The following is a 14,644-nucleotide window of genomic DNA, read 5'->3' as shown; positions in this document are numbered from 1 at the left end:
CAAGATAGCTGAAAAACACCTTCCAGGAGCTATTGGCACTGTAGCCTCTGAGACGTCATAAATCTTCCATAACCGTATTTAATACAGTCTCTCGTGGAAGGATGGAGCTAAACTCATTTCCGGGGAGTGAAATGGCAACGTATTTTTTTCTTTTTAGCATAATCTTGGACTAGTACCGTCAAAACTTCTCCTTAATTATTAGTGAAACGCTGGAAATGTAATTCTTATTTTGAAGTACAAGACTTTACTATGACTTCCGACATAGCTTTAATCCCCTGTGTCGTATGTTATAACACACACACACACACACACACACACACACACACACACACACACACACTTTGTGCGTCACCCTGCCACTGAATTAAGGACAGTAGGTAGATGACGACGCTAGTAATACCGACACGACTAGCTCGCTCGGCATCGCTGCGGTCACATGACCCAGCACCCCGCCTGCCTGCCTTCCTTCCTTGCCTTCCTGCAGCCGCTAAAAGACACAACTCATCAATGATCCCTCATTTTTCTAGGCAGCGGCGTTGCGTGCTGCAACTACTTTCTTTGTGTGTGTGTGTGTGTGTTTTTTTAATATCGTGAATTTATCGCCAAGGGATTATTACAGTTGTTTTTTTATGGGATGATAGCGGAAATGTATTCATCCGGAAAGTGAAAGGCGCCAACTTCTTTTTTATAACAGTCTGTAGTCAAGTGACGACCATGGGATTATTGGAGCTGTTTTTTTCTGAGATGATGGCGGAGGTGTATTCATCCGGAAAGTGAAAGTCGCCAATTTGAAAGTCTCTAGTCAAGTGACGACCAACCCGCTTCCTATATAAGTCCAAAGGTCTGATCCACCCCATACAAGCAGCAGACCTTTGGACTTCTTCTCCTCTATTTAAAGTCAGGCTCCTCCAGACGGTCCAGCAGCCGCTCCACCTCCTCCTTCTCTCTGCTGCTCGTGTGTGTTTACTACCGCAGGTCAGGACGATGAAGCTGATCATCCTGGAAAACTACGATGAGGCGAGCGAGTGGGCTGCCAAGTACATCAAGAACAGCATCTTGCTCTTCAAGCCCGGACCCGGCAGATATTTCACCCTGGGGCTGCCAACAGGTAAACAGCTGGAGGATCTGACCTGGATCTTGATCTGAATTACACCAATTAAAAATGATATAGAAATAAGACACTGGCAGAAACGTGTGATGCTGATGCATGGACCCGAGAATAGCTTCAATAAGTTGCTATCCTTGGTTAAATTTTAGTTTATATGAATTTGAACTGAAATAATTGCAGCATTGAAGCAAGAAGAGTATTTGAAACAGCCTGAAAACTTCATTTGGAAGCGTAACAAGTTAGAACAATCACTTTGAAACATACAGTCAAGGGGAAAATAACGGTGCACAGTAAGCATTTCTGCCTCTTTCAGGAAGCACCCCCCTCGGCTGTTACAAGAAACTGATCGAGTTCTACAAAAATGGCGAGCTGTCCTTCCAATATGTGAAAACCTTCAATATGGATGAATATGTGGGTGAGTGGCTGCTGTTAAAACACCAACCTCACTGTGGAGTTACTGACGGCTGAGATTGCAGGTGCTAAACCATTACAAAATTCATGCAGGGCTTCCCAGAGAGCATCCTGAGAGCTACCACTCCTTCATGTGGAACAACTTCTTCCGCCACATCGACATCACGCCGGAGAATGCCCACATCTTGGACGGCAACGCGGCAGACCTGGAAGAGGAGTGCAAAGCGTTTGAGCGCAAGATCACATATGCTGGGGGCATCAAGCTCTTTGTTGGAGGTCAGGAGGCTATAACTTGCTTGTGCTTCTTTTTCACTTTTGCTTTCAGATTAGCCTTACAAGCTATTTTCAGAGTAACATTCACCCGCACTCCTCTATCCTATGTAAGGTATCGGTCCAGATGGCCACATTGCCTTCAACGAGCCCGGTTCCAGCTTAGTTTCCAGGACCCGCGTGAAGACCCTGGCAAAGGAAACCATCATTGCAAACGCACGATTCTTTGATGGAGATCACTCCAAGGTGCCCACCATGGCGCTCACTGTGGGAGTGGGCACAGTCATGGATGCAGAAGAGGTCAGAATCTCAACTTGGACCGGCCCAAAGTGTTTCTATGTTTATGTGTTTTGTTAGTGACATAGTGAAAAGTATTCACATTCTGCGCTTGAGTAAAAGTACAGATATGTGTGTAAAAAAAGAAAAGTACTCTGGTATGAGGAAAAGTACTGATTCATCTCCATTACCCAAGTAAAATTTAGAAAGTACTTCAGTAAAAAGTAAAACATTTATTTAAATGCTATTACTTAAACAGTATGGCAAGTTGTGGCAAAATAATCTTGACTGAACTGACCAGATGCAAGTGCAGTAACAAAATATTTTTACTTTGTTACTTTCCACCTCAGGTTTGTGAAGCATTTCTCGACCTAAGCTTACCATCAAACAAAAAACTGTATGTTTTTCACAGAATTGTCACTTTGACACAAATTCTTTCCCAGGTGTTGATTCTCATCACTGGCGCACACAAGGCACTGGCCCTAAATAAAGCCATAGAGGATGGGGTGAATCACATGTGGACCGTTTCTGCCTACCAGCAGCACCCAAAGGCTATTTTTGTTTGTGACGAGGACGCCACGCTGGAGCTGCGGGTGAAAACAGTGAAATATTTCCAAGGTGACGGTTCACAGTTCTGCTGTGTTTTAAATGGCCATAAGTTACTGCAGTGAAATGGGAAAAGTGTTTTGACTCTCGTTATTTGTTCAGGACTGATGCAAATGCACAACAAGCTGGTGGAGCCGCTTCCCCCCACGTCAACAAAGGACTGAAGACAGAGGACAGCTTTTATAATCAGCAGCTCTTTTATCGCTTAATTGTTGAAACGTGTTATTGTTTCATCATGTGTCATCCAGACAACAGTGTTCATCAAGCATTGTGCCTTAACTAATCTGAGTTAAGGCAACAGCCAGGTCTGATTTTGCACATGCTGAACACTTTTTTTTTTTTTTTTTTTACCATAGATCTTGCAGTGTTGGTTCTAAATAGTATTTCAATAAACTACATATGATTGTCTACTTTTGTGAAGTGCTCTGTGTATTATTTAAATAAAAAAAAACAATTTAGTTGCTTTTACTATAATTGTCTGATTACATACCACAGTTTGGGAGGGAATTGATTTTTTTATATATTTTTTATGATTCATCATCCCTAAAATAATGGTCACAGTCACATTCTCAAGTAAAAAACAAACAGATAAACACCAAACTGAACCAAATTATAGTTTATACAGTATATGGGTCAATATCACTATAAGGTGCCTTTGAGACTTCCCAATCTCCCCCCAACAAAGCAGAGATTTTCCATTTAACTACACATTTATTGTATTAAGTAGATGTTATGCTGTTAGAAATGCATGTTGGTCAAGCTCCCACACATTTTATAAATTAACTGCAAGCAGACAATGTACATGCAAACCGCAAAATATGTCAACCCTGTCATGGACAATTTCAAAGTAGAATAAATACATTAAAATGACATAGTGATTATAAAATGTGTATTTTCAGAAAGCTATTTAGTCATTTTCTCAACACTATGTTTTAGTTAATGGGAAAAGTATGTGGATAGTTGTGAAATTATGGAAAACTATTTGTTTCTCTATAAAATCAGCAAGAATCTCTTCTAAATAAAATCTAACAACAAATATATCTGGTCAAACTTTCCAACAATACTATTTGGCCCTAACTTGTTTATAAAGGAATCACACAAAGACTTTGCTAACTTATGAAAATATATTGTTGTTGTTTTTTTTATCATGAAAATAACAGAGTGGACAGTAACATGACAGGGTGGACCTTTGGAACTCATACCTTGAAAAAGACAATTCAACATATTCCCGTAAACACCTTAATTGGGAGTCTGTATAGCATGTACTGTTACAAAATGTCTGTAATAGCTGTTGAAATATGTGTAACATTGTCAGCATGTGGCCTAAACTATGCAAATGTCCTTCCTGTTATGAACCATGTCCACCCTGTCATGGAAGGATTGCTGACAGGGTGGACAATGACAGGGTGGACATTTTTGGCTAATGTTAGCATTTAATTAGCACACGTGGACCTTACAGCTAGCTAAATTATTCAGTTAGCAAGAGGACTGTGTGCTGTTTTACACATATATTTTGAATTTCTGAAAAGGTTTTATATTAATTGATATTTCACAATGACAGGGTGGACATGTTAAGCTTGACAACATCAAACTACATTGTGAAAAATAAGAGTAAATATTTACTCTGCAACTCGCCACTGTTTCAGTCTCCATTGAAGAAAGGCAAAATTGTGCTTGTGGTGTCACTGAAAACATCATTAGAGTTCTTATAGGGGCAGTTAGCCCAAAATGACAGGGTGGACAGCAATTTCAGGGACACATGCAAAATGTCCAATATTATTATGAAAATAGAATATACATAATAAAAATGACTCGTTTTTATTAAATAACTTGTTGTGACAGTAAGATAATGTAAAAAAAAAAAAAAAAAAAAAAAAAAAAAAAAAGATTTAGTATAATTTAACCACTTATGACACACGCTGAAGTTAGCAACAGCGTGTGGGACATGCCAAAATCACGTACATCCAAAGGAAAAAAATTGTAAAAAATGAAGTAAACACATTTTAAGAGACATATTATTGTACTGATATGTGTGCAAACCTTTGGTCACTTATAGTAAGACTTCAGAGTTTAATTATTCTGCTGCATTTCCATGATGACTGAGTTATTCTGATGGGGACACCAAAGGCACTTTATAATGATATTGACCCACATGTAATATAGTATATACACAATATATGCCATTACTACACAGTGAGCGTCCATAATTGTGATTTCGAAAACACTTGGTGGCTTTACCATCATGTTTCCGACCGCACCTGAAGGTATCGTCAGAGGCTGCGAGCGCTAACGTTTAACCACAGGACGAAGCCGGAAGGAGATGGCCGACTGAGAGCCACTGTTACCTCGGCTACTTCGTCGGTGGAATTCGTTTTTTCAGCGACCACGTCTTCGAAATTCAATTGTTTAGGGAAATCGACCTAAAATACTTCGCTGGCAGTTGGGCAGGAAGCTCGCAGGGAGATAGCAGCTAAGGTTAGCAGCCATGCTAGTGTAAGCTAAGAGCAGTCAGACAGCGTTAAGCCTGTTCGGGACGAGACGGTGTTTGTGTACTGTGGCTCAGGCCACGTTATAAATACAGGGGCCCGTTGCACGAAACTAGGATAAGGGATTAAGCCGGGATATGTTGGTCATCCTGGATGAATTTATCCGTGATCCGGTTGCACAAAAATGGGATAGGTGGAAGAGCAACATGTTATGGTATAAATTACCATGGAGATTTATTCTGTGGAGTGAACCTGCTCCAGACCAGGCTAAATTCTAGGATCTATTCAATCACCACCAACGGAAACAAATCGTTATTCCACTCAACACTGCACATTGTTATCACATTCAACTAGACTCACTGGCATTATTTCAACGTTTGGAATAATTTAATTATATTATTTCAACGTTTGGAATCATTTAATTTCAATCATTATAGATAAATTAGTTGAGATAATGTTGCAATCATTTGATAATTTGTTACATAAATTATACTTTACCACGCATCATATAAAAAATACACATCCCATATAAACATAAATACACATCAAAGAGTAACATGAGGTTCTTTTTTGTGACAGTTGACGGTCCTGTCACTATGCCTCCAATAATTGATCTTGCACCCTGGCTACTTGGCCAAATGGTTAATGCGCATGACTATCACCTGGGAGTCAGGGGCTTGAAGCCCGCCAAGGCCCTTTCTTGCCATATTTATTGAGGTTTCTATTTACACCTCACAAGCTGCAAATCATTAGTTTATTATCACTGTACTTTTTTTTTTTTTTCAATTCAATGTTATGATATCTCCTACCTTAAAGAACTGTTCCCTCTTCTCACATTTTATTACCATAAAGTGTTTTAATATTTCTGAGAAGTTGCATTTCATGGTACATTAAGTGCATTTCTTCTAACTTTATGAATGATGCCCGAGTTTCAACTTCCAACCAATCATAGCACCAAGGTAGGATTACAGATAATAAAAAAAAACTTTCATTTCTTTTTAGGTCAAAAGGTGCATACATGAAACAAACAAACACCATCGTAATTCAATTGACCTTTATCAATTTTAAGATGTGTCATGTTCTTGGAGCTGGGAGAGGAAAGGAGAATAATTATTATTATTTTTTTGTTCCAGTCAGCATACAGTGTGTATTGAAAGCATGACTAAGCTCTAATTCAAGTTTTTTCTTCTTTTTTTTCTCTCCATTTCATGGTTGAGTTTTCTTATTGTTTTCCTTTTTATTTTGGAATCTTATAAAATGTCTGCAGTCTTTACCTTCTTGTATTGTATGCCCAAATCAGCCAGTTGCATTTGCTGCTGTAGATGCTGGGCATACAATTGTCTGATAACTTATGAGTTCTGTTTACCAATGACAATTAGCACAGTGGCAATTTTGCATAATGGAAATTTTACCTTCCATTAATTCCCACTATGTTGCCAGGATGGCTCTCTCCATACACAACATCTCAGTCCTGTTACACAAATGACATTTTGTGTGGGCACCAAATGATGCTAAAACAAAAGGTGAGCAGGCACCTTCTGCATACAACGTACACTTGTGTATCTTAAATATTAGTTAGGGTTACCATTTTGCAGGATGTTCTTGTATTTTGTGGCAGAACTTTTTTTTTTTTTTTTTTTTTTTAGCTCAAACGGACATTCAGTGAAGTTGTCTATTTATCATTGTTACGGTTTTGTGGAGCTACATTTACACAATTTCACTCACATCTGCAATAAATTCCACCTACAATTTCAACTGGTTCGTAGTCGGAGTACGACTTCGTTTTCGGATATGATTATTATTATTAACTATTATGATCGTAATTGCGATTGTTCCAGCGGTGGAGCAAGTTCGTATTTGTGCACTTCCTTTGCATTCAGACGGTCTGCGATATTTCGCCACGCTTTTCTCTCTGTTTTAACGCTGTGTTGGTGTTGCCTTTCTTCTGTATTTCTTCTTTTACCTCCTCATAAGCCTCCACGAGGATTTCCGCCTCGGACGGGAAAAGGACGCCGCTCTCGTTGTCATGGCGAATCCTTGATTCTGAGCTCGATAACGGGGGTCTATCTGAGAAAGACGCGTGCGCGCACTTATCCAGGATAGGTTTCACCTGGCTTGATGAATCCGTGTACTCTCATCCTGGATGTGTTTTTGTGCAACCGATTAAGCCTGGACACACGTGTTGTGGATTGGTTGAGTGCAGCTTAGTTACTCATCTTGGATGACGGAATCCTAGATGAGTAACTAATGCTGTGTCTCTATTCAGGGTCTGCACCCTTCAGACCGAGTGTCCTCCGTCTGAAGGAAGCGTTCTTCGAGTATCCAGCCTAAAAGGACGGACCAAACCCCGCCTCCCCGTAACCACTCGGGACGGTCTAGCCTTCGGCGTATTTCCTGGTTGCGTTACCGCCGTTCTCTCTGGCTGGCCAACCCCGGAAATGACGTTTTTATAGTATCAAGCTAACCATTGGTTAGCCATCTAACGAATTTCAGCTGACTTCCCAGGATCCTACGATGCTTTGCAGCAGCACGCAAAGCATCATGGCATACACAAGTACTCGAAGGATAGTAGCGGTGCATCCTTGGAATCGGCTAAAACGAGTGCGTATTTCCGAGTACGCATTTTGAGTATCCTAAGCACCCTCGGGAATTGGGACAAGCCTTCGCGCAGTGCTATGACGCAACTTCCTTTCAAAATGCGTACTTCAAGGATGCAGAGCCTGAATTGAGACACAGCATAAGCCGCGCTCAACCAATCCACAACACGCATGTCCAGTTTTAATCGGTTGCACAAAAACACATCCACGGTGAGAGCACACGGATTCATCAAGCCAGGTGAAACCTATCCTGGATAAGTGCGCGCACGCGGCTTTCTGAGATAGACCCCCGTTAATGAGCTCAGAATCAAGGATTTGCCATGACAACTGCTGTGTCTCAATTCAGGTTCTGCGTCCTTGAACTGCGCATTTTGAAAGGAAGTTGCGTCATAGCACTGCGCGAAGGCTTGTCCCAATTCCCGAGGGTGCTTAGGACGCTCAAAAGGCGCACTCGGAAATACGCACTCGTTTTAGCCGATTCCAAGGATGCACCGCTACTATCCTTCGCGTACTTGGGTATCCCATGATGCTTTGCGTGCTGCTGCAAAGCATTGTGGGATCCTAGGAAGTCAGCTGAAATTAGCGGCATGTACTGGTTAAGACACGACATATAAATCTAAATATTGAAGTTTCACATAAAGTATCCAGTTTTTGACGTAGGATTTTATTTATTTGATCATTCAACGCCATTGTTAGATGGCGAACCAATGGTTAGCTTGATACTATAAAAACGTAACTTCCGGGGTTGGCCAGCCGGAGGGAACGGCGGTGACGAAACGAGGAAATACGCCAAAGGCTAGACCGTCCCGAGTGGTTACTGGGGAGGCGGGGTTTGGTCCGTCCTTCTAGGCTGGGAACTCTAAGAACGCTTCCTTCAGACGGAGGACACTCGGTCTCAAGGGTGCAGAACCTGAATTGAGACACAGCAAACGAGAGCGGCGTCCTTTTCCCGTCCGAGGTGGAAATCCTCGTGGAGGCTTATGAGGAGGTAAAAGAAGAAATACAGAAGAAAGGCAACACCACCACAGCGTTAAAACAGAGAGAAAAGCGCGGCGAAATATCGCAGACCGTCTGAATGCGTAGGAAGAGCACAAATACGGATTCGCTCCTCCACTGGAACAATCGCAATTACGATCATAATAGGTATTATTAATAATAATAATAATCCCTGCGATGAACTGGCGACTTGTCCAGGGTGTCCCCTGCCTTCGCCCTATGACAGCTGGGATAGGCTCCAGCAGACCCCCGTGACCCTGAGCTCGGGACTAAGCGGGTATGGAAAATGAATGAATGAATAATAATAATAATAATAATAATAATAATAATAATAATCATAATAATCATAATAATCATATCCGAAAACGAAGTCGTACTCCGACTATGAACCAGTTGAAATTGTAGGTGGAATTCATTGCAGATGTGAGTGAAATTGTGTAAATGTAGCTCCAAAAAAACCGTAACAACGATAAATAGACAACTTCCCTGAATGTCAGTTTGAGCTTAAAAAAAAGTTCTGCCATAAAATACAAGAACATCCTGCAAAATGGTAACCCGAACTAATATTTAAGATACACAAGTGTACATTGTATGCAGAAGGTGCCTGCTCACCTTTTGTTTTTGCATCATTTGGTGCCAACACAAAATGTCATTTGTGTAACAGGACTGAGATGTTGTGTGTGTAGAGAGCCATCCTGGCAAACATAGTGGGAATTAATGGAAGGAAATTTCCATTCTGCAAGATTGCCACTGTGCTAATTGTCATGGGTAAACAGAACTCATAAGTTATCAGACAATTGTATGTCCAGCATCTACAGCAGCAAATGCAACTGGCTGATTTGGGCATACAATACAAGAAGGTAAAGACTGCAGACATTTTATAAGAGTCCGAAATAAAAAGGAAAACAATAAGAAAACTCAACCATGAAATGGAGAGAAAAAAAAGAAGAAAAAAAATTGAATTAGAGCTTAGTCATGCTTTCAATACACACTGTATGCTGACTGGAACAAAAATTTAATAATTATTCTCCTTTCTTCTCCCAGCTCCAAGAACATGACACATCTTAAAATAAATAAAGGTCATTTGAATTATGATGGTGTCTGTTTGTTTCATGTATGCACCTTTTGGTCTAAAAAGAGATGACACTAAACACTGAAATTGTGAACGTTTTTATCTGTAATCCTACCTTAGTGCTATGATTGGTTGGAAGTTGAAACTCGGGGCATAATTCATAAGGTTAGAAGAAATGCACTTAATGTACCAAGAAATGCAACTTCTCAGAAATATTAAAACACTTTATGGAACTAAAAAGTGAGAAGAGAGAACAGTTGAAATATCTATTCTTTAAGGTAGTAGACATCACAATGACATTGAATTGAAAAAAAGGTACAGCGATAATAAACTAATGATTTGCAGCTTGTTAGGTGTAAATAAAACCCTCAATAAATGTAGCAAGACACAAAGGGCCCGGGCGGGCTTCAAACCCCTGACTCCCAGGTGATAGTCATGCGCGCTAACCATTTGGCCAAAGGGATATTCCCTTGGACAAGTAGCCAGGGCGCATGATCAATTGGAGGCATAACAGGACCGTCAACAATCACAAAAAGAACCTTATGTTACTCTTTGATGTGTATTCATGTTTATATGGGATGTGTATTTTTATATATGATGCATGGGAAAGTATAAGTTGTGTTACAAATAATCAAATGATTGCAACAGTATCTAAACTAATTTCTCTATAATGATTGAAATTAAATGATAGTTGAATGTGGTAACAATGTGCAGTGTTCAGTGGAATAATTATTGGTTTCCTTTGGTGGTGACTATTTACTGAGACAAGGAGTGAGATAAAATAGATCCTGGAATTTAGCCTGGTCTGGAGCAGGTTCACTCCACGGAATAAAGCTCCATGGTAACTTATAACATAACATGTTGCTCTTCTACCTATCCTATGTTTGTGCAACCGGATCATATATAAGTTCATCCAGGATGACCAACATATCCCGGCTTAATCCCTTATCCTAGTTTCGTGCAATGGGCCCCAGCAACTGAAACCACTTGTTGCTCGTTGAAGAAGTGTTGATGATGTGATGATTAAACAGGACAAAAACAATGATGATATTGACCGAGATGAAAACACAGATGGAGGTAGGCCAACGTGTTACAGTTTCAGCCAAACTGCCCCTTGTAACTCTGTAGCTCCAAAGTGTAAAGTCACAAATGGCTCAGCTCTAACTATTAATGCACAGGTGTTACATACTAACACTGCATGTCATGATGCATTTGTCAGTGTTTTATCTTGCATCCCAATGCCACATAGCCTGAAAAGTTCATGTTTTCTTTTTTTTCAGACTATTTCTCTCATTTCATAACAACCTTAATGTTTCACCATTTTCTTTGCACTCTTTCCAGTTATGTTTTGTCCTCATTTGGCTTGACTGGCGGGTCTTTATCTTTTATTTACATTCTTCAGCTGGTGAATGAGGAGGAGGTGGCGGCCCAGTCATGCCAGGAGGGTTCAGCCCAGGAAGCACCTCCACCCTACAGCAGCATTGCTGCAGCAAACGCAGGTAATCGCTAATCTGCGGCTTCTACGCGCTCTGTCAAATTAGATAAATCGCAGCAAACTCAGTTTCTCATGATGTTGTCATGTTGTATTACTAGTAAGTGCTCTCTAGGACATGTGCCGAATAAAAGAAGAAGAAGAAAAACTGAAAGGAAAATTATTCATGGTCTGTAACAGTCTCGGTTTCTGTATCCGAGTCACATGATACAGATTATCCAATAATGCCAATACAGTGCTTTATTGTTGAGAAAAATATTGCCAGCTGCCTCGACTGCTGACACTCAACGGACGTCCCGTGGGTGCAGAGGTCACATGTTGCATAAGTGGGAGTAGCATGGAGTCCACTGACCGCAATCGCTCGTGTTTGTGTTTAAACAGCACAACAGAGCAAGTCTGGGTGACAGCACTTTGACCAAGACGCACCACGAGTTGTGCTGTTCTCAATTTCACGTCAGCATTTAGGAGCACAGAAGCATCTTCCGTGTTTCTCTGCTTGTTTTTCTCTGCTGCTTAAAGCCTGTGATCCAATATTTTCTCGAGTGGATGAAAGTTTCTGACTCCTCCCAAGCCGAGAGAAGCAAAGAGGAAGCGACCGTCCAGCTGGTTGCCGGAAGAGTCGTAGTACGTCTCATCCGGGCGCAGCTCTTCAAAACAAACTGAAAACCGCACCAGTGGTGAAATGCTGCCGCAGTACCAACCTTTTCTGTCTCGCCTCCGCAGCAGAATGAATTCTGAAATCTACAAAACCATTTTGTCTGGCAATTTAGAGAAAAATGCATCCAAACTAATCTAAGAGGCTTCACCATGCAACAAGACAATGACCCAAAACACACTGCCAACACAACAAAGGACTTCAAGGGGAAAAAGTGGAAGGTCTTGGACTGGCCAAGTCAACCATCGGACCTTAACCCAATAGAGCATGCATTTTACCTCCTGAAGAGGAGACTGAAGGGAGAAACCCCCAGAAACAAACAACAACTGAAAGAGGCTGCAGTAAAGGCCTGGAACAGCATTTCAAATGAAGAACGCAACAGCCTGGTGAAGTCAATGGGTCGCAGGCTCGATGCAGTTATTGCAAGGAAGGGTGATGGCACCAAATATTAAATGTTATTCACTTTAAGTTAATTAAATAATGTCTGTTCCAATGCTTTTGCTCACTTGAAAAGTGGGTGGGTTCCAAGAAAAGGTGCTCTGTCCTGAGTTCTTTCACACATCTCGATGTAAATACCATGAAATGAAAGCTGGAATTCTGAACTTTCGTCTCATAGTCATCTTTTGATCTGAAAACCAAATGGAAGGAGATTTTTATTTAAGTTTTCATTTTGAGTTTTAGGATGAAATTTCGTGAATAAAGTCGACGCAAATAAAGTGGAGATTGGTGAGTAGACTGGATGGATGGTGGATTAATAACCCAGTTACTCACAGTGAGAAGTTAACTGATGTATCCCACTCACCCAAAGTCATCAGGAAACTGGCGAAAATGGAAGTACTCCACTAGACTTGCGCGCAGAGCTTTTTAACTTTATTCTCGACATTTTGACTTACTTCACGTCGACATTAATGGCAAAATTTCGATTTTGATGATCATGCAGGACAAGTTGGAGAAGGAGAGGAATGATGCCAAGAATAATGTCGAAGAATACGTGTATGACATGAGGGACAAATTACACGGGCTTCTGGAGAAATATGTCAGCGAGTCTGTGAGTAAACTGCCACTATTGGTGGCGTCTTCTTCACACTGCAGACAAATCTGATTAGTTTTATCAAATTGGAATCTTGGAGGAGAGACTGTGAAACTGTGATCGAGCACATTTGTTTATTCTGACACCCAGGATGGCGCCTTGTGATGTGTGTTGTATGCTTTAATTTACTCTTGTAGGACAGAGATGCATTTTCATTGAAGCTGGAGGACACTGAAAACTGGCTGTATGAGGATGGAGAGGACCAACCCAAACAAGTGTACATTGACAAACTGTCAGACTTAAAGGTAATTTGTAGTCATAAAAGTTTTCCTTAATCGATAAATGGTTGCGACTCTCTCCAACTAACCAAAAAAAAATCTGTTCCGTCAGAAACTTGGCCAGCCAATCCAGGAGAGGTATACCGAGGCTGAGCTGAGACCAAAAGCATTCGAGGAGATGGGGAAACAAATCCAACAGTACATGAAGTTTGTTGAAGCATACAAAATGAAGGTAAGACTTCAAAAGTCTGTATTATGTTTGGTCTCCAAGCCAAACAGCATGAAAACTAGCTAAAAGATCTTCTTGGTTTGCAGGAAGAGCAGTACGAGCATATAGACGAGGCCGATGTGACAAAAGTGGACAAGCTGGCCTGCGAGGCAATGATGTGGATGAACAGCAGCATGAACCAGCAAAACAAACTGAACTTGTCAGTGGATCCCGCCATTAAAATAAAAGACATTCAGGCCAAGACAAAGGTCAGTAGATCCTTATCAAAACAATCAATGTGATGAAGCTTCAACTATCTTGAGTGGTAGGAAGTAGATTACTCTTTTATTATTGACTCAAGCGGAAATTTTCCAGGAGCTGTTCTCGGCGTGTAACCCCATCGTGACCAAGCCCAAGCCCAAGGTGGAGCTCCCCAAGGAGGACGCGGCTGCAGAGCAGAACGGGCCCGTGAACGGGCAGGAGCAGGGCCAGAAGGAAGGCACGGGTGAGGGAGCGACGGAGAGCGCAGATGCTGACCCCGCCTCAGAAACCACGGAAAAGAAACCCGACATGGACCAGGATTAAAGAAGCTTTTCCCGCCCAGCCCGCCGCCAAGCCAAACGAGGAGCCACTCAATTCAGACTGAGGCGCAGCCCTGAGGCCTTCCAACACGTGGGGAAGCCCGGCACTCAGCTGCACACCGAGCCCACAGCTCCTGTCGGTGTCTCTCTGACATAGCATGCCCTCTTTCTCTCTCTCTCTCTCTCTCTCTCGCGCTCTCTGGACAACATTATTCTAAAGCCAGCTGCAATAAGCCTGTTTGATAAGTGAGCGCTGTACACATGATGGTATTTATTTCTGTTGTGTGCTCTGTATGTGTTCTGGTCTGTGTCACGATATGGTTTTAATAAAGTCAATGAAAAAGCGCATGAACGGAGGGTCTGCTGTTGCGAGAGGCTTCATAGCTGCATTGTCTTTACATTTTTTTTGACATTTTTTATTTATTTATTTATTTTTTTTAAATCATCGTAAAGAATTTCCAGGAAAATAGCAGTAGCCCTTTCTTTTTTAGCACCCACTTGACTGCGTACAGACAGGGACAGCACCAAGATAGCTGAAAAACACCTTCCAGGAGCTATTGGCACTGTAGCCTCTGAGA

General features: G+C 41.4%; 2 protein-coding genes across 2 annotated transcripts; both read left to right on the top strand.

The window, feature by feature from the left end:
• The first annotated feature begins 428 nt into the window (after positions 1-428).
• LOC142892663 (glucosamine-6-phosphate deaminase 1-like) lies at positions 429-3,081 on the top strand. The gene is made up of 6 exons (XM_076032885.1): positions 429-1,108; positions 1,422-1,523; positions 1,613-1,795; positions 1,905-2,089; positions 2,509-2,683; positions 2,774-3,081. The coding sequence occupies exons 1-6, from the start codon at positions 985-987 to the stop codon at positions 2,833-2,835; spliced, it is 831 nt and encodes a 276-aa protein (XP_075889000.1). The 5' UTR covers positions 429-984; the 3' UTR covers positions 2,836-3,081.
• Positions 3,082-12,899: 9,818 nt separating this feature from the next.
• Positions 12,900-14,414, top strand: LOC142892662 (heat shock 70 kDa protein 4-like). The gene is made up of 5 exons (XM_076032884.1): positions 12,900-13,017; positions 13,197-13,304; positions 13,390-13,509; positions 13,593-13,754; positions 13,861-14,414. Exons 1-5 carry the CDS (start codon positions 12,904-12,906, stop codon positions 14,068-14,070), a joined length of 714 nt encoding a protein of 237 aa, XP_075888999.1. The 5' UTR covers positions 12,900-12,903; the 3' UTR covers positions 14,071-14,414.
• The last annotated feature ends 230 nt before the right edge of the window (positions 14,415-14,644 follow it).

The sequence above is a fragment of the Nelusetta ayraudi genome, unplaced genomic scaffold (genome assembly GCF_046127955.1).
Source record: "Nelusetta ayraudi isolate G7.1 ecotype Tasmania unplaced genomic scaffold, CSIRO-AGI_Nayr_v1 ptg000039l, whole genome shotgun sequence".
NCBI lineage: Eukaryota > Metazoa > Chordata > Actinopteri > Tetraodontiformes > Monacanthidae > Nelusetta > Nelusetta ayraudi.
The sequence above is the reverse complement of the archived record's forward strand: the minus strand, read 5'-3'. Positions and strand labels throughout refer to the sequence as shown.